General features: G+C 37.5%; 2 protein-coding genes across 4 annotated transcripts in view; one reads left to right on the top strand and one right to left on the bottom strand.

Moving 5' to 3' along the window:
* SPATA22 (spermatogenesis associated 22) overlaps positions 1-27914 on the bottom strand; it is a 42003-nt gene that overhangs the window by 9169 nt on the left and 4920 nt on the right. The window contains exons 2-6 of the mRNA XM_074319559.1: positions 18225-18399; positions 4447-4562; positions 2317-2445; positions 362-422; positions 134-229 (exon numbers count right to left, since the gene is read on the bottom strand). Of these exons, the coding sequence (XP_074175660.1) occupies positions 134-229; positions 362-422; positions 2317-2445; positions 4447-4489 (329 nt within the window). The 5' untranslated portion in view covers positions 4490-4562; positions 18225-18399. The remainder of the gene's footprint in view (positions 1-133; positions 230-361; positions 423-2316; positions 2446-4446; positions 4563-18224; positions 18400-27914) is intronic.
* On the top strand, positions 8261-27364 carry ASPA (aspartoacylase). 3 transcript variants are annotated; one of them, XM_019743851.2, is made up of 7 exons: positions 8261-8366; positions 10387-10647; positions 13646-13841; positions 15193-15286; positions 16662-16769; positions 20806-20915; positions 25858-27364. In XM_019743851.2, exons 2-7 carry the CDS (start codon positions 10412-10414, stop codon positions 26053-26055), a joined length of 942 nt encoding a protein of 313 aa, XP_019599410.2. In that variant the 5' UTR covers positions 8261-8366; positions 10387-10411; the 3' UTR covers positions 26056-27364. The 3 variants fall into 3 exon arrangements, with proteins under 3 accessions (XP_019599410.2, XP_019599411.2, XP_019599409.2); XM_019743852.2 differs by lacking the exon at positions 8261-8366 and adding an exon at positions 8534-8663; XM_019743850.2 differs by lacking the exon at positions 8261-8366 and having other exon boundaries at positions 10249-10647.

Genomic DNA, 27914 nt, shown 5'->3' with positions numbered 1-27914 from the left:
TAAGTATAGATAAATTTCCTAAATGTAATTCTAAGAAAGGCAGAAGAGATGGGGAGAAGAAAAAGGAGGAGAGGAAGAGAGGGGAAGGGGAAGAAGGAATAGAAGAAGAAAGAGAAATCTTAAGGAGACTTACCTCCAACCACTCTTGCTTCTTTCAGTATCTGATTGAATAGACTTAGACACAGACTCTTGACTTCTCAGGGGATGAGAAACTGAATGTGGTATTTGCCTTTTGAGGAAACGTATCTTTTTATTAAATATTAAAAATTTATTTCCAAACTGAGAAATGTAAAATATACATAGAAGGATAACATCAGGCAGTAACAGACATGCATTTGTTGATGTATATTTTTCTACATACCCTGCATTCATTGTTTTCGTTAAAGGAGGCAACTCTGGATTCATCGCTTCCCAAGCAGAATCTCAAAAGATGTAAGTAACGGGAAAAAAAGTAAAATAGGTAACGTTTTTCAAAAAATAATTATTTCAAACTTATTTAATTTGGGGGTTGAAAGCTTGAAGACGAATTTAAAGATATGGACTTGTTATTCAATGGCACTTTATTGGAATTTTTCACAGCCTGCCTTATTAATTCTCATAGATAGCTTTCTTCCCCACTGTATTTTAAGCAAAGGTAATAGTATCTTTTCCACAACCAATCCTAGTATAGTACCTTGTATTCTGTAACATGAATTCAGTGTAATCAATGATTCTTAGACTTTTTTGATCCCAACCCACTGCAAGAAATACATCATAACCCAGAATATATACAGGTGTGGTGTGCATGTGTGTGGATGTGTGTGTGAGAGAGAGAGGAAAAAGAACATAACAAAATTTCACCATCATTTCTTATCCTTACTATGTGTGATACCCTCTGATATTTTCTATTCTACTCTACTCTATTCTCTTTCAGTTCTTTTTTTAAAATATTGGTCGTTTCCAAGCCTAATGGATCAAGACAAAATTTTGAAAAACACTTATCTAGTCCTATCTCTTACCTAATATAAGGATCTTATTATATCTCTGGCAGATACTAATCCTAGTCAGAGCTTGTAGAGTGCAGAGTACTTTAGGAGGATGGATGCGCATTTCCCTATGGAGCAGCTCAAATTGTTGTCATTTTTCAAGGTCAGCATTCATGCTATTTATAAAACTATTTTAAATGGTGGAGAATTTTTAAATGGCAAAGGATGACCAGATAAACATCCACTTATGCATATCCATATGAATTTTTTTATCCATAAAAAAATGGGAATAATATAAAATTCTTACTTCAAATTCTTCAAATATGGAAGAAAACAAAATAATTATAGTTTTAGAAGTAGATTAAGGTCTATGGTTGCACACTGGATATTAACAATACAAGTATTGAGAAAGAGCGAGAGAGAGAGAGAATTTTAAAATTCTAGTTGTGTAAGATCCTATTGAAGATTTTTGAAGTGTGCCCCCCCAAAATGTAAAAGTAGATAACCAGCATATACCAAATATATTTCAGAATGTGTGCCTGTCCATACCTTCTTCTGGAGAGAAGCAAAAAGTCAGAAAACATTAAGACCTCCCAGCACCCACTACCACAGCTAATTGTTTTAGAGATGAGAGGCCTAAACATAAAGCTAAACCAATATTTTAGTGACCTCACTTAAAAATATGAGCCAAACCAGAGGCTCTCTGTCTCTAAAGTTTGAATAAAGAGATACAGAGGACAGTCAATGATGGGCTCTGAGGACTAGAACTAAAAGGTTATGTTAACTCCCCAGCAAGTGCAATTTAGTTCATGTGCTAGTTGAAACTGTAAGAAAGCCAAGTGGATGAAAGAGTAAAGAGTCAACAAATGATGAAAGGCAAAAATATTATAAGAAAAGGAAAAAAGACTACAGCCAAGCACTAGAAATCCTTGGGCTTCTACCCTTGCTAAGTTCTATTTTTTTTCCCATTTTTCCTGTGTTCCCATGCACATTTATCCTTATTCCTAAGGCAAACTGAGTTTCTCTATTCTTTAACACCAAATGTCTAAATATCTAATGTCTAACACCAATATGTGTTTTGAAAAGAAAATTCTTTGCAATGCAGGTTACTAGTTCATTAGAACAAAGGCTCCAGATCTAAGATACTCCATTTAAATGCTAAGCCACCCTTGTAGACAAGGAAACTCAAACTACTGCACTGGAATGTCCAGAAAGAGCCAAGTAACCCCTATATTTGGATAGTGGAAAGAAGAAAAATATAAACTTTATATTTCCATTACAATAAAATAGAAAATGTAATTTTCTATAATCCTAGTTCTTATTTTCTGAAAGTTTTCACTTATTTTCTTACCTGTTGGTAGAGAAAAGAAATCATAACTGTCAGAAGCAGTACTTATACCTGGATCATTTTTAAGTGGATTGGATGTTAATGGTTGTCTATTCCTCTTTTTCTGATTGAACAATGGTACAGGCAAACAGCCTAAATTTAATATACCAATAAATTAGTACATAATAGGAAAATAGATATAGTTATAGAATAATTACTAGGACATAATAATGCACAATTTGAATTTGTCTACTTCTATTGTTAATTTTATATTTATTATAAATACATTTCTATATCTTTGGATTGATCTTTACATTCTTCATAAGATCCTAAATAGCCTCATTTGATTCTCTAAAAATTCCTTTCTTGTTCTACATTAACACTGCCTTAATTTTTCTTGTTTGGAAGTAATTCTCATCTCCTTCCTCATCCCTCAACCCTTTGAAAATCCACTTTGTTTTCCTTATCTCTTTCCTGTGCTTGCCTATTATCACATTAACTCGAGGGGATCCTTCAAATACAAAAGTGGTGAGAGAGAACCAGACTTTGACCCATGCTTTCCAAACCGTAACCATTCTTTGGACTATGGTAGCACACCCTTTAGAGCCATGGTTCTCAAACTTTAGTTTGACTAAGATTTATATGGAATCATGCTTAACATGCTAGTTCTTAGACCCCACTTTCATGGATTTTATTTTAATACATTTGATTTGTAAGCCAAAATCCTGTAATTTTAATAAGTACTCCAGGTGTCTGTAATGCATATTTTTTGTGGAACATTTTGAAAATGTCTCAGAATGACAACATCCAATCCAAATGAGAATAAATACTACCTCTAAACCCTTCAGATAAGAGACCTGGGATCTCAAGTCAAGCCAAAAGTCAGAATTTATAAGTAGTAAACCTAGAAGGGATCTCAGAGGGAAAAGAGGTCCTAAAAGCTTGCATATTGCCACAGTGGAAGGACCTAGATAGGACACAAGCTTCCTGTTTCTCCGTTCAGATATCTTGCCACTATACCATACTCTAAATCAGGGGTGTGCAAACTTTTTTCAACGTTTTTTACCAAGGCCCATATGCACAATACACAAACAGCCGGGCCACTCACTCGAGGTGAAGTACGTATTGCCTCACCTGGTTTATTTAACTAAATATATTTTTGGAATTTGCTGCAGGCCAATTAACAATGGATTGCGGACCGCGGTTGGCCCGCGGTCCGCAGTTTTGACACCCCTGCTCTATCTAGATGGGCCACCAAAACTTGTACTACCAGAGAATATAGACTTTGTAATAACTGTCTCATAGGAAAAGCTGGGAAAATGATGTGGGTTCTGGAGTCAGACCTCCTGGGTTTGAATTACAACTTCAAAGTAGGTTTGAATTATGTACAACTCGAAGTATAAACTTGGACAATCTACTTAAACTCTTTGTGCTAATATGACATATACTGAGAGGCAAGATAATAAAGTGATTAAGAGCATGGACTCTAGAGTCAGATTCCTATGTTCAAATCCTGGTTCTGCCACTTCCTAAATTACTTATTTAACAACCTCTTTGTGCCTTAATTTCTCATCTGGAAAAGAAGGATGATGATAATAAGGCCTAGCTCAGAGGGTTGGTGTAATCATTAAATAAACCACTACATATAATTAAATATCTAGAATACAGTACATCCACCATAAATAATAGCTATTACTATCTTCATTGTGCATTATCGCCATTACCCTGGTTCTCTTCATGCTTGCCCTCTAACTAATAAATTGAGGAAGCAGAAATGGTAGGGGAAGCTGTTAAGGAGACAGAAGTTCTTCTGGAAATACTTTAAATAAGTCACAAATACAAACGAAAAACAAACCTATTTCTTTGTTTCCAGCCTAAAAGCACAGAAAACTCAAGCACATGGGGTTTGTAGAAAGAACACTATAGTAAATCCAGAAAAGTTTGATTTTACTCCTACCTCTGCCACTAAATGTTTTTCCCTTGAGTAAGTTATTTTATTTCCTTGGACCTAAAAAGTAAAGAGGCTATACCACATGTTCAATCTTTTTTAAAGTTCCTTTCAAAATGCCCCATCTAGAAATTATACGAGCTTTATTGTGATATATACAAAATACAGAAAATTTAGAAAATTTAAAAATATAAGTTGTTCAATACCTGCTGTACTTCGAGTTGAATTTTCATTTAAGTTTCTCTTCATTTCCTTCGATATCAAAGTCTGTAACTTTTTCCTTAGCACTCCAAATTTATAACATGAAGTTATTTGACTAAACCTTCAAAGAAAGAAATGTGTAACTCATATTGTATCAGCAACAAAATCAACAATTTAACCTAGTAATTACTGAAATTGAGGTTTAAAACTATGGTTTCAAACCTGATAATGTAAACACTTTACTGAGTCTTTTGTTTCCTGAGTAACAATTTATAACATAAACCGTTTTTCCAACTCTGTTTGAAATGTTAGGACTGGGGTGGTTATAACCTTGCTTCCTAAACATATGCAGAATTTCACGCAGTCTACGTAATTTGTTTCAGAACTAATGATCCACAGGAGAATAATTCTGGACCAGATATATAAAGAGAAAAATGGACTATAACACTGACAAACTTATATGGTTACAAGGCCAGAGAAGAAACATAGACAGTTCAACTAACCATGTGAGAACACGCCATGTCTCACTTTAAAACACTGTGTAGATCATTTGTTTTGCCCATTAGCGTGAGATCCCTGGATTATGTAACACCAAAGACTAAGGCCTCCCGTAGTATCCAGAATAACTGAAATAAGTTTCCACTCAGTTTCTGTAACTTCAATGAGTGAAACAATTTTTTTTACAGAATTTCTGCTGTAATTTTTTCCATGGTTAGCCTCCTAATATTATTTCAATCCCAATTTACACTTACAACAAATACTTACCTATTGTGTGAAAAGGCAAGACACAAACCTAAGTAAGATCATTTCTGCTCCCAGGTTCCCTACCCAACGAGACAGGTAGACATGAACACAACTAAGTAATAATGCAAATCATAGTGAGGTAAATACCAATTTCCAAATATTGTTTATAGAAATAACACTTGGGAAGCCTAAGAGCAGTAAACACCTCTGCTTGCTGTATCTTGGGCGTGAAGCTGGACCTAGTAGGTCCCTTAGAAAATATTCTTCACGCCATTCTAGGAACCAAACCAGAGATGACTTTTTCTCAGCACAGAAATACCATCACAACTCACATCCTAAACCCAGACGGGACTTATGAGGGCTATTACGTTTCTGAGTATCACGCAAACAAAATAAAGAAACGCGTAACGCTCTCCCTCTGGCCCACTGACCCTGTGACAGGGACTGAGTCACACCCGCCACCCACCAACCCAGCTTTCAATTGAACCTAAATGGCATTAATGTGGTGGGCAGCAACAGTGCGCAAAAAGTTTGCTCAATCTGCAAACGCGCGAGCGCACAGAACCCCCAAAGACCACGGCCTCGGATGGAGGCCCGAGGGCCTATTTCAGGCCCTCGTTGAGGGGGAGGGGCGTCCCTGTCAGGGTTCACACTCTCTTCCAAGGTTCTCCTCACGCAGGGAATGGAGGCAGTTTAGTAACTAGCGAAAACACGGTCTTTCCCTTCTTGGCCTTCCTACCAACACGACACGCAACTTTTGCCCTCAGGTTCCTTCACCTTCCCTCACTTCAACGGTCGCGGTGACCGCCCAGTCAACTATCACACGCCTCCCGCCTCGAGAAAGCGCAAGCCGTGCGCAGGCGCACCTAGAACCTGCGCAGGCGCACCTAGAACCTGCGCAGGCGCGCCTCCCCCTGAACCTACCCCTCCGCCCCAACCCCGCGCAGGCGCAGAGGCCACCACCTTGGGGCACGTGCGCAGTTGTGTCGTCCTTTCTGATAACGAGAAAAAGACACGTGCCCCGTTTCCCAGAAACGATGATGTTAACATCGTAAGATACGAGGCGCACGGATGGCTCTCCCGTCTTTAGAATTTTGCCCAAAGAAGAAAGAGCTTGTTCTAGTTACTGATGAGTCGGTGGCAGATCTGCTCAGCGGTCTCTGCCCCAGCTTTGTCGGAAAAGTGTGCCCAAGGCTGGTCGCCTAACACTCTGCTCCGCGGTCATTTCATCAGTCTGTAAAATGCTGGTGGTAACCTGGAGTGTGTCTAAAAAAAACTGACTCAAAGGCCACCGGCCTCAAAACCCGGTCACAGGAGTCTTACGGTCTGGCTGAGTTTCCGAGTCAGATGAATCAGGGAATTACAGTTGCCAGGAGGCCGGTGGGAGACTTGAGGCCTGGGTTTAGATGACAGCCTTTCAAGGCAGAGAGTAGTCAATAAGGCAGGGCCTGTGCTGTGCGAGTTCCGGGGAGGGAAAGGGCACATGTTCCTCAGCGACCTGGGACCAGGAGAGGAAATGGAATGGTGCAGTGACTCCGAGCTCTGGCCTTCTGGCCGCTAGATCACTGCTTCTTAGCCCTTTGACCTTGGCAAGTTATTTATCCCTTCTAGACCTACATTTCCCTCCTCAGTAAAAGAGATACAATATTTATTTAATTGTACTAAAAGTATTAAAAGGAAAAATTAATGGTACTGGCACACAGTAAATGCTCAATAAATGTTAGCCCTTATTTAATAACACTAGCTGCCATTTATTGCATACTTACTGCAGGCCAGGGTTAGTAATTCTAGTTCTGTCTAGGTTCAAAGACCATACTTTGTTGTTACCATGCTTTCTGACCATGGGAAGACTGGGCTAGGTGAAGGGAAGACGTGCAGAGGGTGCAGAGATGTAGGCGAAGTTGTTAGTAAAGGCTTACTAGGACTATGTAGCCATGACACATCAGAGTAGTTTCTTTGAAGATTAAGTCTAATAAAGGAGAGTATTAGGAGATAGGATAAGAGGTAGACTGAGACCAGATAATATGGGGCCTTGAATGCCAAACTTAGGAATAAGCTTAAAGAAATAGGATCTTCATTTAATTTGGAAAAGAGAAGACTTTAGATAAAATGTCTGAAAAGATTTGTTATTCATCATGGTTCCAGAGAGAAGACTTAAAAAATTAGTAGAAGCTTCAGGGAAGCCACTGTTGACCATATATATATATATATATATATATATATATATATATATACATGTATACATACATATACTTACATACATAGATACATACATATACAACACCCCCAAAAAATAGATTCCTCATTAAAAAGGAAACAATAAACATACTATGAACAACATCCTGTGCTGCATCTGTGAGGAATTCGCATATGAGGAATGTGGAATCTTTGCTAGCAGTTTACAAACTTATCAATTCTATCCCTATCTTGTTCTGGTTATCATTTATTTATTTCCACCTAGAAAGTTGGTCAGGATGATGACAGCAATAGGGCAAAGGGGAAGAGGAAAATTAAAATAGTGAGAATAGTTTGATTACATGACTGTTGGACCACATGTTATGTATGAGACACCTTATATATAATAGAGGGAAGACCTTCCTTATCTTCCAATCATACTATTTTGGAAACTATCCCACCTTAAATTTGTCTCCCACAAAATTTCTGGCATTGGACAGCCATGACTATGAAAATTTTACTCTCCCTTTTTAAAAAATAAACTACATTATTTTACCAATAAATCAGGCACTACTATCCCCACAAAACATTTGCAGTGGGGGAAGTTATTAGCCTTATTCTTTCAAGTACTTCAGAACATTAAATATTCAACCTAATAGTGAGGTTGTGACAACTAGAAAGGATTTGCTTTGTGTACTATTAGTTCTTTGAACTTTCAAAAAATAACTATACTGTTAGGTTGGTGCGAAAATAATTGCGGTTTAAAAGGTTAAAAATAATTGCAAAAACTGGAATTACTTTTGCACCAACCTAATAATAAAAAAAGTTTCGTTTTTGTGGGGCTCAAAAATTTAGTGTGCATTGGGAAACAGGGAGTTAAAAATCTTTTGGAAGTTAACTTGGTATAAGAGTATGAAAAGCCGCTGTTGCTCTAGTTCTAAAGAAATGCTCTCCTTTTTTCTAATAAAGCTTCCACAGAAGACAATCTCTGTGCACAATAAACAAGGTAAGTATGGGAATTACTAGAATTCAAAACTCTAAAAAAACTTCTTCATTTTGCATGTAAGGGAAACTGTACTTATGAATGTTAAATGTGCTTCAAAGTGCTGATCTGTTAAAATTCCGTAAAACAAGCTTCAAAATATGAGTCATTGGTGCCAGCTATCTATGAGTAAATAACTGAAGCAGCATTTCCAGAAAGACTGGGGCAAAGAACAGAATTAACCACAAATCAGCAGAAAAACAAAACAAAACCATGATCAAGAGTTAATAATTCACCATAGTTACTGCTCTTAAAACCAAAGTAAGTAAATAATAACTGTCATCTGTTTGTATTTATGCTTGTTTTCACCATCTCTACATTGTAGTGTTCCGTGTACATTGATGTGGGTAGAAAATCAAAGGCTACGTGGGACTTTTTCTTGGAACAGTCATTTTAATGTGTAAATGTCGATTTTATTATTTTGCTTTCTCTATTTCTGCATTATAATCCTTTAAAGGAAGAACAGAGGAATTGGTTTATTAAATGTTTTGAAGTATTCACATTTTGTATTTCCAGCATGCATTTTGTTTGTATGCTTGTTTTTTCCTGAGCACACTGTAGTGACTGTTTATGAGAATTCCAAATGAGCAAATTAGAACTTTGGGGAAGGCCAAAAATAACAGGCAGCACCCTATTGTTCTGTGAAAAACACTGGTATTAATATTAAAATCGGGCAACCTGGGTCCAAGGCCTACTATTCTCTTGGTAGCGGAGGAAACTTCAAGTACATTAAACTATCTTTCCTTTACCCCTGCAATAGGGATGTCAATACCTAACCCATCCTATTTTATAAAGTGAATATATGAATGAAACGAGATAACAAACGCAGAAAAACATTATAGATTACACTACTCTGCAGTTGCAGTGAAGTACTTACTCTTCTTGTACCTCTCAAATAAGCTGGCATTACTAGTGTATAGTGTTTCCAATACTTGAACATATTTGACTTTCTAGATGATTGAGCATGAAATAAAATTGGATTTGGTTCAGAATCATTTCTCCAAAGGAATATAATCACTTTAGTATTCTGGATAATTGCCCCTAACAAGGCCCTCTTTTGAGTAACACATTCCAGTGGAGAGTCTCTGCTGCCAGTAAATTAGGCTTACTGTGTCTACATAAACTCATATAATCTGGTTAATATATATAGCATGCCCTATGGCATTTTCAGGCATTACAAAAACCTGAAAATTACTAACAGTTTCTTTCTTTTTAGTATCAAGGCAAAAAAGTGAGAAAGATGCCTAAGGAAGTTGATACAGAATTACAAAAAACTTCATGAGAAAGAAATTAAAGCATATTTCAAAGAGCTTTCTAAATCCCAGTGATCATTGATTTGGTTCTTGTGTCTCTGATAACAAAAAAAACAACAACACAACGTTCTGAAAGAAAGGAAGCCATTCCAGAGGAGGTCTCTGAGGATCTGCCTTTGGCTGTTCATAGAGATGAAATTCAAATGCCCTCAGATGGTGAAAAGTATCTGAACTTATTTCAGAGAAGAAATGTTTTTAAACGCAAGTGGAAAGATAAATATTGAATAACATGCATATTATGAGCCACTTTATTTTTTTTATTTTTGAGGATTAAAAAAGTATAAACTGTTTTTTATTACTACAAATAGTCATGAAAGCACCATTAGATGACATCCAGCTGAAGAGAAAACAATTTTTATATTAGTATGAGCTGCTAATTTATTATTGCATTTAGATCTAGCAACCATTTGAGGGAGTTAGAAGTTAAGTAAACAGCTGTAACTCTAGTTGATCTCTGCATATTTTAATCCAAATATGGTAAAGGGCAGGGCTAAAGAAGGGAGTGCTCCTATAATAAACAGGGCTCAGAACTTGTAAGAGAAAATTAAAATATACTCCACTCAAAAGAACTCTGCACTTTGTACTTTGGTTAAAGTTTCATTTAGATTTAAATTTCTAAACTTTTCTTAAGAAATTAAGCTGTCTTCGGTCTCCTCTCTTCTGAATTGCAGACATCAGCTAAAACTACTAGATAAAATGACTTCTTGTCACGTTTTTGAAGAGCCTATAAAAAAGGTTGCTATCTTTGGAGGAACTCATGGGAATGAGCTAACAGGAGTATTTCTAGTTAAACACTGGCTAGAGAACGGCGCTGAGATTCAGAGAACAGGGATTGAGGTGAAACCATTTATCACCAACCCAAAAGCAGTGAAGAACTGTACCAGATATATTGACTGTGACCTGAATCGAGTTTTTGACCCTGAAAATCTTGGGTAAGACTATATTTTGTGTGTGTGTGTGTGTGTGTGTGTGTGTAAATTGGGTGTGTGGGAGAGAACATGTATATGTAAATGTACATTATTTATGTCCATACATATAGTCGCTATTGTGAATGAGATCACTTTCATTTTTAATCACATTCCATTATGAAATCACTCAGTTCTCTAAATTGGGCGTTCGTGTGCTCTTTTATAAACCTTTTTAAGCATCGAACTATTCTTAACTGATTTTCTTCTTAAATGTATCCTATACAGACTGAGACAATAAATAACAAAGGTTTTTATTTTTAATCATATCTCTAAAGAAATACATTTAATGGTCTTTTGCATTAAATTAGTGTTTGGCCACTGTACTTGGGTACATTTTTGTTAGCTTTCTGGGTGATTCACTACTGTGTTTTTATGCAACTATGTTTATGGTAGTGCATAAAGTTCTAGTTAAGGAAAGTGTAATGTTTTGATTAATATTCGTTTAATGAAAGTATGCAACCATAACACTCTAAGTATGTTCTTATGAATTATTTTTGTCTCTATTTACATCATTATAGTTACTACTATTTGTATATAGGCCTCTAAGTATTTTCTTTTTACCGGTTCTGTCTTTCATTTACCTAAAAATATTGTTAAACACCTACTCTTTGCGAGGCACTGTGGGAGTACAACGCTATGTACAAAAATGGTTTCTACCCTCAAGGAGTTGGCAGATTATTAGCTAAGATTTAAGACGGGGACAGGAACAACTAACAGCACTGTTTTATGTACTCATTTTCTAATAAACTCTAATTTGAGTTTAGAAAGCTACTTAAATTTAAGCTCACCACAGATCAAAAGATGGCTACTACTTTTAGTACAAATATGCCTCACTTTATGGAATAGATTTTTTTCCCAGGGCATTTATACATTAGTCATACATTGTATATGAAATAATATTTTTACTAGCATACATTTTAATTGCAGAAATGCTTTATCTTCATGACTGAGGTATGTCAACACAATTAAAGTTTGTCTATTCACCTTAAATAGCTATTAAGTGACTCATATTACAAGTAAGAACTTGTTGAAGAAAAACTTTTCGTTGACATGTTAATGTCCAAACAACTCTGAAATGGATTAGGATGAGTTTTCTTATTATGACCACTCAATAGTATGCATTTTAATGACAGCAGTCTTTTAAATTAAATTCATGTTCTATTTCTTACATTTAACACTATTCAGAGGCTAAACAGTTCTCTTTCAGGGTGGTTATGGAAACTTATAAGATTAATTACCTTCTCCTGTCACTGTCCCAAATTAGCTCCTTTTCCTGTATTCCCCTCTCATTGATAGCACTGTTACCCACCAAATCTCCTATGAAAATCATCTTAGAACCTTCCTTGTTCCTCATCTCCCACGTCTAGTGGGTCACTAGTCTTCCCAAGTATTCAAGTATTGAACAATTACAAGTATTTTGCAAATTCAATCTTCCTCTCCATTTTCACTACCTAAGTTTGTTTCTTCTGTGGACAGTTGGAGTAGTCCCCTGAAGAATCTTTCTGCATCCAGCCTTACTCCAATCATTCCTGCCATCGATTTTCAGTATGGTAGCAGCCATAGGGATCGTCCTAACATGGAAATCTTACTGTGTATCTCCCCTGCTGAAAATTCTGCAAAAATCGCCTATCCGGAATAGATTTAAGTAACTTAGTATCGTTGATGTGCCCTTTAGGATCTTGCCCCTGCCTGTTTTTTCAGTTTCACCCTTAGGACTCTTTTTTGGGATCTGGACTCCAGGCATGCGAACTCAAAGCGTCCATTATCATTTAAGACTTCAAGCCTTGACTCTGAGCAACTAGGCGTCTAGTGATTTCCTCACATGAGGGAGAATTAGAAGCAAATCAGATGGGGATGGGAGGACCTCATGGAGTTGTTTCATGAATTAACTTTTAAAAGACATATGAATCAATTAGGAACTATGGTTGCATATAACAGAAACTGAAAACAGTGGCTTAAACAAATAAGGGTTTCTTTTTCACAAAGAGTAGGTCCAGGGGTATAGTGGTTCAATAATGTCATCAATGCCACAGATTCCTTCTCTCTCCCCACTGCACCATCCTTAGCCTGCAGCTTATGTCCTCAGAGTTTTTGCTTCCTAGTCAAAAAGATGGCTGCTCCACCTTCTTGATTGCATTCCTGGCAGAAATTACCCAGGTGCAAACTGTAGGTCCTTTGAAGATACTAGCAAAAATAGTCAGGAAATAGAAAAACATAGATGGAATTATAGAGGTGTAATGATAAAAAATAAATTTAAAGCATCATCATGTATAGAAAAAAATGCATCCTAACCATTGCTGAGGTGGGGAAGGGGACAGGTAGAGGCTTGTTTGAGAATTCAATAAAAATTATTAACCCTTACCCCAGGGGGAAAAAAAAAAAAAATATATATATATATATATGCATATACCTGAAAAAATTTTCACTTTTCTCTGGGTTTACAGACTTGTCTGTAAAACTTGTCCCTGGACCACTGGAACACTATCGGTTCCTGGACCTCAGTTAAGAATCCCTAATTAGATAAGTGAGCATTATGTAAGTTTGACTATTTTGTGCACTAGCATTAGCTAGAGGGCAAAAAAACCATTGGTTCATTTGACTGTCTAGCTCCATAATAGCCTAGTGCACATACCTACTAAGAAACTGTTGATTAAACTAATGGATTAGTTTTGTTCGAGGTTGAAGTCAAATGGTAAATTCTGTTTGAAATGTCCTTCCTTTGGCCAGCCACATAAATGAACTATTATTTGCAAGCATGCCAATGCAACATTACATAGAATCAAATGGAGGAAAAGAAATGTAATTTTTAATTTGTAAAGTTTTCAAATAAGTTTCCACTTCACTCACAGATTTTTCATATTAAAGGTTTGGCAACTGGTTCCTTATATACTGTGTTCTTATTGTATGTTCATGTAATCTTACCCACAGATGTTGTTAATCTTTTTCTTTCTGCTAATAACAGCAAAAAAATGTCAGAGGATTTGCCATATGAAGTGAGAAGGGCTCAAGAAATAAATCATTTATTTGGCCCAAAAGATAGTGAAGATTCCTGGGACATTATTTTTGACCTTCACAACACTACTTCTAATATGGGGTGTACTCTTATTCTTGAAGATTCCAGGAATGACTTTTTAATTCAGATGTTTCATTATATTCAGGTAATGTCAATGTTATTAATTTATAAGTTAGCATAAGACCTGTACTTTTAAGTCAATTATAGATGTAAAACCACCAGAAAAGGGTCAGGAGGGAGGGTCCAAGAGAGATGGGGAAGTGAGAAGAGCCCCAGAATAGAGGCAGTGGTGACAGGCAGGAGAAAAAGTAGAAGAAATGAGTAAATTAATACCAAAATTTAAAATGGTGGGGTTGCAGTAGTTCAATTACAGTTTTAGGAAGCCTAAGAAATAGTCATTTAATGTTGACTAAAGAACAATGATGAAAAGATTGGCTCTCTTTTGTCCTGCCCTTCTCTCCATTTAATTCAGACATCCCAATAGACAGCTGATGTTTCAGTACTTCATATAACTAATCATTTTAAGGCCAGAAATCGACAAGATGAAAAATTCAGCAATCCAGTGCCTAAAGCTAGAGAAAAATTGCTAGAAAAGAACAAGCAAGCAAAAACACAAATGAGGATCTGTATGCTTATTTCTGTATACTGGATATCGTTCCTTCCAGAGAGCTAAGATTATTCAGCGGAAAGAGTTTCACCCATGTATCTAGGAGAACCTGGGTTCAAATCCTGACTTTCTCAGTCACTAACTGTGGACAAGATACTCAACTCCCCAAACCTTGCTTTCCTCGTTTTACAAAATTGACATAATAACATTTACCCCACATGGCTGTTCAAAGCCTTAGGGGGTAAAGTATTTAAAGCATTTAGCCTGATACCTAGCAGATGGTAAAGATTAACTATCATTTTTGTTTCCTTTGAGTTTTTGACAATAACTAGACAGTGGTTCTGGCAGGAAATCATATTCTTTGTTGCACCTTGAAGGAGAGCTGAATGCTCTGGTTGCCAGGCATGGAAGCAGCATGGCTAACAATTATTAAAACTGAGAGGCCTGTCTTGAATTCTCATTCAAATAAGTGGAGGTAGGGGGAGTTACCCAGCCTCTGCAGAGACCTGGACCATGGGGGTAGAAACAGAATTCTTTAAGAGAGCAATACTAAGCTAAATCGTAAGTGTAACCAGTGATGAAAACAAAAATAACCAAATCCATTCAGGAGGAAAATTTATTTCATATTCTTTGACCATGATTCTGGAGAATTTTAATGTGCATTTTACCCATAAAGCTATGTATAATTCAATTTCATATGTAATTCATTTACATGTTTTTAAAAGCTATAATAACAACATTGGATTTTAGGATATGTTTCATAAAGCTGTCTTACTAATCTTAATTAATGTAGTAAAACATATTGAAAGCATTTTTGACTCCCTAGCAGCACAAAAAACAAAGCATACGGTCTTGACATAATAAGAAAGATGTTTCTAATTTTTTTCAGACTTCTTTAGCTCCATTACCCTGCTACGTTTATCTTATTGAGCATCCTTCACTCAAATATGCAACCACTCGTTCTATAGCCAAGTATCCTGTTGGTAAGTCATATTTCTCATTGTCACAACTAAACAAAATATGTCCTAAATAAAACTCTGAGAAAATGATTTTTTAAGGAGTATTTATAACTACCTTACTTATCATTGTGACTTATAATTGTCAAGTAATAAGCAAACTAACTCCAGGCAGGCTCGAACTATATCAAATTCCCTCTGTTTCCTTGAGCAGCCTTCTGCATTCCAGGAGAGAAACAATGGGTTGAGGGAACTTGAGTTTTTTATAGTGCACAATAAACATGCCTGCCTTTTGCTCCAAGGAAGACGTCATCCCTATCTTCCAATGCGGTTCACTATATAAACATTCTTCAAAAGTAATTTGGAACCAAGGCAGTCAGTGTCTTTCTGAAAAAATGTGCAGAAACAAAAAGACCCGTGGAAAATCTTCTCCCAACATCTCACTCAGCACCCACCTTGCAGTAGCCTCCCCGAAACTGTTTGTTATCCATTCATTTGTTTGCCCTGTCAGTTACTGGGCTGTGAACTCATCTTTACCTTCTGATAACCTCCAACATGCAAACTTGCACTTTCACATACCCTCTCAGACGGATAGTCTCTTTTCTATATCCCATTCTCTTTCCTGAGCGACCTATTAGCATAATTGTTTGCAGAGTACATTAGAATCATTAAAACTGCTGTCACAACTTAAAATCTTTTAAGTTAGATCTCAGATAATTTCACCAAGAACAATTTAATTTAAAAATGAGTTGTCAAACAATGTAAGCAAATTTAAAGTTATCTTGATTATTCAATTATTAATACTTTTGGTACATAATCAAGAGATCAGTTGGAGCAATCTAAATATACAAGTTTAGGTAATTATTTGAAACAAACCAAATGTTTAATAATAAGGGATAGAGATCCTGTTTCTCTGTGACACCAAGTAAAGCATAAAATGTCCAAACCTTGAAAGGGCAATCTTGGTCTATGATGTCTGTGGGGCAATGCTGCTGTTAGCTAGAATACGTAAGTATCTACTGATATGTTTGGCAACTTTTTATTTTGCAGTATATATTTGTCTACTCTTTTACTATATTATGATTTAAAATGTTTTGACAATATTGAAGGAAATTTAAAGAAAAAAAATGACCCCAAGATTTTGCAACTGTAAGACAACTCTGATTTTTTTCCATGTCCTCTCCCAGTCTGTATTCATTATGCATATAACTTGTACATGTAAATGTTCTGCTTTATTTTTTTGCCTAACATTATGTCTCAAATATTTTCCATGATGTTAAATGGTCTAACTTTTTACCAATTTTTAATGATGGGGTTCTAGATCTTAATATATGAACATGCTTGATTTTATGATACATTCTAATACGTATGTAAATGTGACTATCTCCCACTCTGTATCTAGGTATAGAAGTTGGTCCCCAGCCTCAAGGGATTCTGAGAGCTGATATTTTGAATCAAATGAGAAAAATAATTAAACATGCTCTTGATTTTATATATAATTTCAATAAAGGTAAGTAGCAGTAGGAGTTGTTACCTTAATTGTTAGTGTGTACATGTGTGTGTGTGTAAGTATATCAGAAAAGGGAGATGTGATGAGCACACAAAGTGACTTAACCACTAAACATTGAAATAGCCATTGTAACCTAGATCAAATTTGCCATGCTCATGATATTAAGTGTTTTTAAAAATTTTCATTCACTTCAGCCATTCCTCAATGACCAGAATAGACATATTCAAGAAAAGCAGCTACCAATTAAAGGTCCCCAAATAAAGTCCTTATTTTCCTATTAATTTCCATTTTAAAATACAAAGAAATACTAAGATACAAATGTCCAATTAACATATGAAAAGATGTCCAACATCGCCAGTAAACGGTGAAATGCAAATTAAAATGAGAAACCATTTTCTCTTATTACAGTAGGAAAATATTAAAATCTGATAATATTAAGTGTTGGTAAGGGTATAGGAAAAGAGGATGATAAAGACATGCTAGAGAATAATTTTATAGTATCCACTTTTGAAAATGCACAAATCCTATGACCTAGCAATTCCACATCTCAAAGAAACACAACCACATGCACACCAAATGTGTTATATACTAGGGTGGTTATCACAGCATTGTTTGTGACAACAAAACAATAGAAACAGCCATAAGTTGGTAAATAGTTAAACTAACATGGAAAGATCTTCAAAACACATTGTTAATTAAAGAAAGCAAGTCGCAGACCAAAACATACAATGTACCAATTTCCTTCAAAATAATAATAATAATAATAATAATAAATACTTGCTAGAATACATATACATATATATACGTTAATGTACAGAAAAAGTTCTAGTAGAAAACACACCAATCCGATAACAGCAATTACTGGGGAGGAAAGGGAAAAACCAGATTAATTTTGTTTTGATTATTTTCAAGAAGAATGATGTATTCATGTATTATTTGTTAATTATGAAATAATTTAATGTGGTAGATATATGAAACTCTATGTACTATCTGCTCGTTTATTTGGTAAATCTAAAACTGCAACAAAAAATAAAGTTTATTAATTATTAAAAAAGTTTAGTTAAAAATATTTTAAGTTATAATTAAAATAAAATCAAAGAGACATCTTATGTAAATAATTATTCCAACAGGCTGAATTCAAATTGTTGTTGAGGAATGGGTCATTATAGTGACAAAGCTGGTGAACAGTTCAGTGTCCATGGGGAATAGAACTCCTTAACCTTAGACTGTGAACCAAACTGCGATCACAGGAATGTTTTCTGTGCTTGGGAATCCTTTGACTACAAAGGAAGACTGAAAATCAGGTTTTCACCACCTTTGTCTGAGGACCGGTCCTATACTGTCTAGTGGGCCTGGTATTGGGAAGGTCACACTTATTCACAAGAAACCCTTCAGGGAGTAAGTAAGGGACTACAATACATTAAGACATGAAGCACCCAGTAGAAGACCACAAACCTGAGTGGGAAAACATGGTTTTCAAATCACAGTCCACAGATTCCTACCATAGGCGTGGGGAATCTAGTCATGGTCCAGTAGCTCCAGGATAGCACCCTCAACTTGCTTTAACCAGGGCAGTTCTTCTGTCTGTTTTGTTGCTCTTCCACGTTACATTTCATTTACGCAAAGGATTCTGTAATTTAAAATGTTTAAACCACTATTAATTTAGATTATCCAGCTTGGTGGATTTTTAACTCGCATGAAAAGGGCACCATTAACCAAAGAATGCTGATCATAACCACCTAGAGAAAAGTCTCTAGAAATGCATGGAAGAGCTCCGTCTGTGGCTCTGTGCTACTCAAAGTTATTATTAGTAACTTGGATAAGGACATAAGTGACATGCTTTTATATAAGTGATAGGTAGCAGGAAGCCTGCAGGAAAATATCTGGTTCAGAAGGTGGATCCAAAAAGTCCTGACAATCTTAAACAATTGTCTAAACCAAATGTTTTAGGTTAAATACATCGGGTACATAGTTTTGCTTTTATGTTAAAAAAAAAAAATCCCAGAAAGAGGGATGTTATGGTTTCTTTTCTGCCTTAGATAAACAACACTTGAAGAACTGTGAATAAATTCTAAGTCCATATTTCAGAAGAAACATCTATTAAGTAGAGATTAGCCAAGGTGAGAATTGAGAATTTTGAAGAGTTTGGAAGACATAATAAGAACAATCCCTAAGATGCACATAGAACTTCAGTTTTAAAAGTACCTTTATATATATCCTCATGGATGTGACCACATATGAGTAGTGACTGATGGAACTAAGAATACTTAGAATGGCAAAAAGAAGGCTTAAGGCAATTTTATTTTAGATTTTCAGAAGTGTTATATTGGAAAACAATTAGACATTTTCTGTGACTCAGAAGGCAGAATAGAATCAATGAGACAAAGTTACCTGGAGACAGAAATTTCTAGCAAATAAAGATGATCAACAATGGAATGGACCACACTATGTGTGGCTACTCAAGCTTGAGTAAGATGACCATTCAGCCAGAAAGATATGGAGAATACTCAAGCATCAAGGAAGTTAGGCATTTGAGGCTCCTTCCAACTCTGAGAGTCTAAGTAGCAAAAATGTACTCTTGTGTTCTACACTTTTTGCTTTCTTCCCAATGGACCTTCTGGTTTAAAGAGATGACATATGATAAGTTTCCATCTTTACCTTGGAAGGTATAGTAGATTACACAAAGACTACAAATTCTTCCCTTCCTTGAATTCATGTCCTTGCAATGTGATGTTTTAGATCCCTCTATCATGATATGGAGTCTATTTCCCCATCCCCTGAATCTGGCTTGGCCACGTGACTTGTTTTGTGCCACAGAAGAGGCTTGAAAATGACTTGCACATCAGGGCTTGGTCTCTTGCTGCCCTGGAAACCCTGTACTTCCATTATGTGAATCAACCCTCCCTATCCTGCTGGAGAATGTGAAGCTATGAGGTGGAGAACTCCAACACCCTAGCCAATAGTCCTGCAGCAACAGCTGACAGTCAAATGCCAGACATGAGAGTAAGGCCATCTTAGATCATCCAGCCTCCAGCTGACCTGCCAGCTCACCACGAATGCATGAGCAAGCCAATCAGAAATCACCCAAGTCAACCTAAACCTGAGAAAGTGCCCAACAAACCCACAGAATCATGAGCTAAATTAAACAGTCATTGTTCTACACTCCTAAATGCTGGGGTAGTATGTTAGGCAGCAAAAGGTAACTGATACAGAAGTGACCACAACTGTCCACATTCCAGCCCTGGCTGCATTTTCTACTCTAAGGGCCAAAGAAGATTTTCCTTTGAGTTGCAACCATAGCACATGATGGGCCCTTCACTGCATGAAACACTGCATGAAAGTTCATCCTGTTTGCTCAGAGATCGCATGGTATACATGTAAACTACTCCTTTTCCAAGTTTCTGGGCATTGGGATGTTTAATACAGCTGCATCTCTGGAAGTTAAACTCCACTGTTGGCAAACTGCCTGCATCCCAAGATCTCACAGCTCAGCAGCTGTCCAAGTGTTTTATGTACTTAGTTAAGAGAAGGAACGCGATGCTGAAGTCCCCTAACCTGCTGGAAATCCTCCTGAAGATACGTGATCATAGAATGTCAGAGCTGGAAGGGCCGTCCAGGATAAGCTGATTCAAAACCTCCATTTGACAGGTAAAGAAAGTGAACCTCGAGAAGTCAAGCCTCTTGCTCAAAACTACACGGCTAGGAGGTTCGAGCCCAAGTGTCCTGATTCTCAGTCCTAGTCTCTTTTTCTCCCACACTGGCTTTTTAAGTTCTGTTTTCTTCCTGTGTCCATCGGTGTAGTTGGGGGCAGTGTGTTGATAGGAATCACTTGAGAACATCTCCTTTAGTGTTGTTTATGAACATCCTTAACTGAAATAGTGTGTTTGTTCTCTATTGTCTGTCTTCCTTTTTTTTTTCAATTCCAATTGACCTTCAATATGTAATTTACTATCTTCACTTTTTGTTGTTGTTCTTCCCTTAAAGTATGAACTTCCTTTTCTTCAGTTGCTATTTATACATATTGTTTTTGTCATAGGAAAAGAATTTCCTCCTTGTACTATTGAAGTCTATAAAATAATGGAAAAAGTTGATTATCCCAGGAATGAAAATGGAGAAATTGCGGCTATTATCCACCCCAATCTGCAGGTAATATTTGCTGTTTCTTTAAAATATTCAAAATAATGAGGCCCCACCTTTAAGTAGAATTTTACAGTTCATGAAGCATTTTACATACTCATTTGTTGTATTCCCAAGCACACTGCAGTGTAGGTAAGTTGCGCAGAACTTTACTCAATAAGTTTTTATTGTGCTGGCTCTGGATGGTCTATATTTTTGTGGAATTTGTAGTCTAGACATACTCATGTCTAAAGTATGATTTAGAAATGAAGATAACCAGATGCTATAACAGAATAATGAGGTGGGGAGGGCTGGTCAGACAAGGCCTCTCAGAGAAGGTGAAATCCCTGCCCAAGTGCAGTGGATAGGAATTATTATATTTATTTTGACATAAGAAAGCAGGCTCAGAAGTTAAATTCTTCCCATAGCCACACAGATATCAATGGCAGGTCCAGAGCTAATGTTCCTTGCAGTTGACCACATTGCTGCCACCTCCCTGTGATCACCACTGAATAAGTTAGAGCAAAAAAATCAAAATCTCTTTCTTTGGAATCTTTTTTGCTTCCATTCCCTGATTTTTCTCAGAACCCTGATATCTACTCCTGTCTTGTTTGGACAAGGAAGAAAATGCTCTTGGAGAGTGTAGGAGGTTTGAATCTGGGAAAGGCAAAGTTAAAAGCAGGAGGAGCAAAGATTCCAAAAAGCTAAAATATCTATTTCCATTACAAGTACCGTTAGACCTCAGAGGTAGAAGAGACCTGGTGAATTATTTAGTCTGGGGCTACATATTGCCTAGAGAGCCTTTTGAAAAAGAATGACGCCAGGACCCCTCTCTGAGATAATCTGATCTTTTGGACTGGGTAATCAGGATGGAAAACCACTGATCCAGTTCAAACTCCTGTTTAATGACCCTAATAATAGTCATCCAGACTTACAAGTTAATAAAGTAGCCTGGCCCCAGATACACACTAGTGGAGCAAATCCTTCTTTGTGCTTTAGTGGGATCCAGGTGGAAACATAAAGAAGGAGCCTTAGGCAGTGTTTGAAAGGAAAGAAAGATAAAGATTGGAGGAGAGAAAAGAGGAAAGCACTACACATAACAAAAATAGCAAGTATAAGACACAGAGGCCAAGATAATGATGTCATAACTGGCTACAACACAGGATTTTTTAAGTTTTCTATTCCTCAGGGTGAGGTAAACAAAAATCATCCTGGGGAGGCAGGAAGTGAGATTAATAAAATCAGTAACAAAGAGGGTTAGTGGTAGGTCTTAAAAATCAGAAAGGATAGTTTTGATAGAGAATAAGGAAAGGCTCAGTATTCTACAGGAAGGATTGATTGGTTAATTATTTTCATAAATATCTCTGAGTGACTCCTAAGACTCCTGAGAATCAAGATAGACAAAGCCCCTCATGGAGCTTCCATACTAACAGAAGGAGAAGAGGCCATGAATAAGTAAACAATATATAAACCATTGGGTTTTGGTCAAGATGGCAGAATAGGTCAACGCAATGCTCACCTTCTCTCACAACCATATCAAAATTACAACTAAACTACAAAACAACCATCATAGAGAATCACCTGAAGTCTTACTGAACAGAAGCCCTACAACTAAGGACATACAAAAGAAACCACTTTGAGACTGGTAGGAGGGACAGAAACATGGAACGTGCTGGTCCCACACCCACGTGTGACCATTAAAAATTGGGAGGGATATGTCAGCTGCAGAGGTCACCCCCAGAGAAGCAGTGGGTGCCAGTCCCACACTAGGCTTCCCAGCCCAGGATTCCTGGGGGGGAAATCCCCATAATCTGGCTGTGAAAACTAGCAGAGATTGTGGCTGGGTGGGACAGAGGGTTGCTGCACTCCCAGGCGCTCCTCTTCAAGGACCTGCACACGGACTTACTCACTGACGGTCTCACCTGCTCTGAGCTCCAGCACTAGGGCAGCAGCTCAAAAGGCACCAGGGACATATGGGGAGGAACTGAGTTGCCTGGCTTCAGAATGAGGGTTGGAGAGGCAGCTTCTCCCCAGACCGAGGAGCTAGCAGAAGCCATTGGTTCTTTGTTGAGCCCTCCCCCTTCCCGGCATGCAGATGCAGGCAGCCACTCTATCTGAATCTCCTTCACATTGGCTATCACCTTTCATCTGCCCTGCCCTGGTAATTTCCGGAGACCCCACCCTATCCCAACTTTCAGTAATACCTAAGCTACTTCCAGTGGCTTTTTCATACCAACTGCCTGCCTTGGGTCATGCTGTGGACTTTCCTAAAGTTTCTCAAAAGTTCACAAAATCCAAACAAGCAGCAACTGGCTTCAGCATGTCCCGTACCTCTGGTTGAGCAGCCCTAAGCCCAGCACTAGCAGCAACTGACCTTCGTTTGCTTCTTGGCCTCTTAAGGCACCTCAAGCACAGCGTGGGTGGCAGCCATCTGTGGATTGCTTTGTGGTTCATGCCAGGTGGCCACAAGCAGGGCACTGGCTGCAGCTGAACTTGGCCTGCAGTGGGTCCCCTCCCAGGTGGCCCTGGGGCTGGAATGCCCAGTGGCCAGCTTTGAACTTAGCTGGAGCATCACCTGGCTGCCTCCAAGGACAACAGACCCAAAGGGCAGACAGGGCAGGCACCAGAGCCTTGCTAAAGTGAATCCTGCTCCATAGGGTCAACCCCTGCACAATAGTTCCTCCACGGTAGTCATGGGCAGTCCTCACAACAAATGAGCCTGAGGGTCAGTCCCTTCCATTGATCTGCAAATAGCAACCAAGGCTCAACTACAACAGCAGGACACACACAACCCACACAAGGGACACACTGCAGCACCCGGCTCTGGTGACTGGGAGACTGCACCATTGGGCCCACAGCACACCTACTACATAAAGCCACTCTACTAAGACCAAGAGACATAGCAACCACACCTAATATGTAGAAACAAACACATGGAGGCAGCCAAAATAGGGATACATGTCCAGAACATGTCCAGAACAAAGCTCCAGAAAAAGAACCAAACAAAATGGAGACAAACAATCTATCAGATGCAGAGTTCAAAATACTGGTTATAAGAATGCTCAGTGATCTCAGGAAGAACTTCAACAAAGAGATAGGAAACATAAAAATGAAGATAGAAAACATAAAAAAGAACCACTCAGAAATAAAGAATACAATAACGGAAATGAAAAATACATTAGAGAAAATCAACAGTAGATTAGATGAAGCAGAGGATCAAATCAGCTATTTAGAAGATAAGGCAGCAAAAAACATCCAATTGGAACAACAAAAAGAAAACAGAATCCAAGAAAATGAGGACAGTTTAAGGGGTCTCTGGAATAACATCAATCATACCAACATTCGCATTGTAGTGGTGCCAGAAGAAGAAGAGAGAGACTAAGGAATCGAAACCTATTTGAAGAAATAGTGATAGAAAACTTCCCTAACCTGGCAAAGGAAATGTATATTCAAGCCCAGAAGCACAGAGAGTCTCAAACAAGATGAACCCAAAGAGACCCACACCAAGACACATCATAATTAAAATGCCAAAGGTTAAAGACAAAGAGAGAATCTTAAAAGCATCAAGCTAGTTACCTACAAGGGAGCTCCCATAAGACTTTCAGCTGATTTCTCAACAGAAACTTTGCAGGCCAGAAAGGACTGGCAAGAAATATTCGAGTGATAACAAGCAAGGACCTACAACCAATATTACTCAACATAGCAAAGCTATCATTTAGAATGGAAGAACAGATAGAGAACTTCCTAGACAAGAAAAAGCTGAAGAAGTTCATCACCCCCAAACCACCAAAAAGAAGAAGAAGAAGAAGAAGAAGAAGAAGAAGAAGAAGAAGAAGAAGAAGAAGGAGAAGGAGAAGGAGAAGAAATAAAATATGGCAATAACTACGTTATCTGTCAACAATTACTTAAAATGTAAATGGATGAAATGCTCCAATAGAGTGGCTAAATTAATAACAAAACAAGTCCCATACATACGCTGCCTACCAGAGACTCACTTCAGATCAAATGACACGCATAAACTGAAAGTAAAGGGATGGAAAAAGTTATTCAAATTGTGGTAATGCAATGCTTGTCAAACTTTATTGTTGAGCATGTGAATCTCTGGGAATCTGTTAACATGAAGATCTTGATTTAGTAGGGCTGCAGTGGAGAGTGAAATTCTGCTTTTCTAACAGACTCCCAGGGCTGCTGCTGCTGCTGCTGGGAAATGTTAGGAATGCAGACTCTGAGGCCTCCACCCCAGACTCATAGAATCAGAATCTGCATTTTAACAAAATCCCTACATGATTTTCAATCACATCAAAGTTTGAGAAAAACTGCTGTAGGTTTTCCTGTGGATTTATAACATGGCATTTGAGGGCTCAAAGGTCCAAATTCCTGGTGTGGGACTTTTCAGATCACTCAGTTGTTATCATAATGTGGGACAGATGGGAAATACATCCACTTCATCTTAGACTCTTCCCAGCCCACCCCACCTTCTCTCACCAATCCCCATCAGAATTGGTCTCCTCATGTGCAGGCACAATGTTATTCATTTTTATGTTCCCAAAGTATTACTGTCTTGCACACAGAAGGCTCTTAATGGATAGCTCCTAAATCTCGCTGAACAGAATTTAACTTCAGCTAGCAAGAGGTGGAATGAACATACAATAAAGGAGACATATATTTTGTTTTGCCTTTTAACATTACAAATCTCTTTGGCAGCATTCAAGGCATACTCAGTATTGAAGTGAGCTCTAATTACATGTTATAAAATTAAAAGGGGAGCTCTTAAAACTGCTGCCAAAATTAGCTACTCAATCTCAGTTTAGTCAGATCACTTATATGCTTCTCAATGTATCCTTTTCAAGTATCTCCTTTAAAAGAATCCAATACTATAATTTATTAGTTGTCTAGATAGAGCCTGACATAAAAATTTTAAAGTAGGAGAAAATCAGAATGTAATATATGTATTTTAATTGCTTCCTAAAAGGATCAAGACTGGAAACCATTGCTCCCTGGGGATCCTGTGTTTATAACTCTTGATGGAGAGACCATTCCATTAGGTGGAGACTGGATCGTGTACCCGGCGTTTGTAAATGAGGCCGCATATTATGAAAAGAAAGAAGCTTTTGCAAAGACAACTAAACTAACACTCACTGCAAAAAGGCTTCGCTCCTCTTTACATTAGAAAACACTTCCAGTTCACTTGTTATACGGTATCTTGAAAAACTACTAGTTTGTAAGCCCCAAAGGGCGGGACAGTGCCTTATTCAGTGTACGCCTTGTTCAGATCCATACTACCTGGTCCAGTGCCTTGCACATAGTAGGCATTCAGGCAAATTCTTTGAATGAATTAACAAATTAATGACTATATTTTAAAGGTATCATAATGTGTATATAGCTTATTCAAAGAAGTGCGTCTCTTATTTCTAGATAGCTTTTTATACATTATACTTTGCTAGCTTAACATTCTTAATAAACAGCCTTTAAATTCAAATTTTTAAATTGAACTAGATACCATATACAAAAAGTGATTAACTTGAGCATAGAATTCAATGTATGTTTTCAAGTAATGTATAATGCTCCTAGAAACCAATGGGGCAGACTGGCGATTTTTAAATTTTCCTTATGTGACTGAATGATAATGTATTAAGTATCCAGCCTCTAAACTTTAGCAAGAGTCGTGATATCCATAGGAGGTTTTTAAATGTTCCTTTGAAGATGAAATGTGAACAAGAAATGAGGGTTGATTGTAAAGGTAACATTGTGAATTAATCAAAACCTCTGAATGGTCCTTTGTCCACTGACAGATAGTAATCCACACAAAGCATCGCTGCTCTGGCACGTCCACTTGTTCTGCGCTGACCTCAGGGAACTGGGAGCCTCCCCCAGACGTCTCATGTGCTCCTTGAGAAGCTAACGTTCCTTCCCAACTTGGGAAAGTTGGAAGGGGCATATTCCTCACAGCTGTCACTTCTCCTTTTGAAAGAACACACTTGTCCTCATTCCCAACCAACATGTGAGAAAGTCTTTAGGCCCCCAGCAAAGGTGCTAAGGATAGAAGAAGCAGAGAGCAGTGGACAGTAGTGGAAATGTGACCTAGACCCACGTCTCTGGAAATGCAAATGCATTCTTTCAAGAATTGTCCATGTCCTAAATGCCCACATCCCTCACCTCCCATGCGTCTTCTCCTCAAAAGGCCTTGGGCTGAAATGCTGCCTCCTTCCCTTTCTAGCCCCTACAGGAGCCTCCCCTCTCTCCTCCTTTAGGTCACTGTGGTCAAGTAAAGAGCATTTTTATCACATGATTTGGGACCCATGTTTATGGTTTCAAATGTCTTTACCAAAATCATAATAACATTATCTGAAATATATATATATGTATTAATTCTTCCATTAAGTTATACTCAACGTTCTATAAAGCACTAATTTTTTCAGCACTTATTTTTGTACTTTAACAAAATTATTTTCATTGAAATAAACTCTTTTTCTTCTGAATTCTGTGGTAAAAATTCAATTTGTCAATCAGTTTTTGTCCCTAAGTTTTACCAAGTTTCCTTCTCCCACTGTGAATGTTCCTTTGTGTTTTATGTCCAAGTCCAATTTTTCTGAGTCAGTTTTTCCCAGGTATAAATTTTGGCAAGAATACCTTATCCTTCCTTCAAATTTTAGTTACTTACAAAATTTACAATGTGCAATTTAAGCCACTGTTTTTTCAGATTTCGTAGTATTTTGATCAAGTCTAATTTTCTCTGACTCAATCCTTAATAGTCTTCAGAATATCTAATTAGATGGATTTTTTTTAAAAAAATCTCTAACATATTGCTGTGTGGCTCTAGCCACTTTTAGTTTTATTCTATTTTGGTTATTTCTAACAGTTTACAGACTTGGTTTTCTCATTTATAAAATGGGGGTGATCATAATAAAGTGCCCCTCTCGTGAGATCATTGCGAAGAATAAGTAGGCTAATGCATGTAATCACTGAGCACAGCGCCTAGCACAGAATAATAAATTATTCAAGTTCAAATTCCTAACACAAATGGCCCTT

This window comes from Rhinolophus sinicus, linkage group LG15, assembly GCF_036562045.2.
Source record: "Rhinolophus sinicus isolate RSC01 linkage group LG15, ASM3656204v1, whole genome shotgun sequence".
Taxonomy (NCBI): Eukaryota; Metazoa; Chordata; class Mammalia; order Chiroptera; family Rhinolophidae; genus Rhinolophus; species Rhinolophus sinicus.
Note: the sequence above shows the minus strand (reverse complement) of the source record. Positions and strands in the feature narration are given on the sequence as shown.

Bases quoted from the DNA above. Each gene is read 5' to 3' on its own strand.
- ASPA (XM_019743851.2), top strand. From the start codon at position 10,412: ATGACTTCTTGTCACGTTTTTGAAGAGCCTATAAAAAAGGTTGCTATC. The intron at 15,287-16,661 runs GTAAGTCATATT...CTCTGTATCTAG, and splicing joins TATAGCCAAGTATCCTGTTG to GTATAGAAGTTGGTCCCCAG. The intron at 16,770-20,805 runs GTAAGTAGCAGT...TTTTTGTCATAG, and splicing joins TATATATAATTTCAATAAAG to GAAAAGAATTTCCTCCTTGT.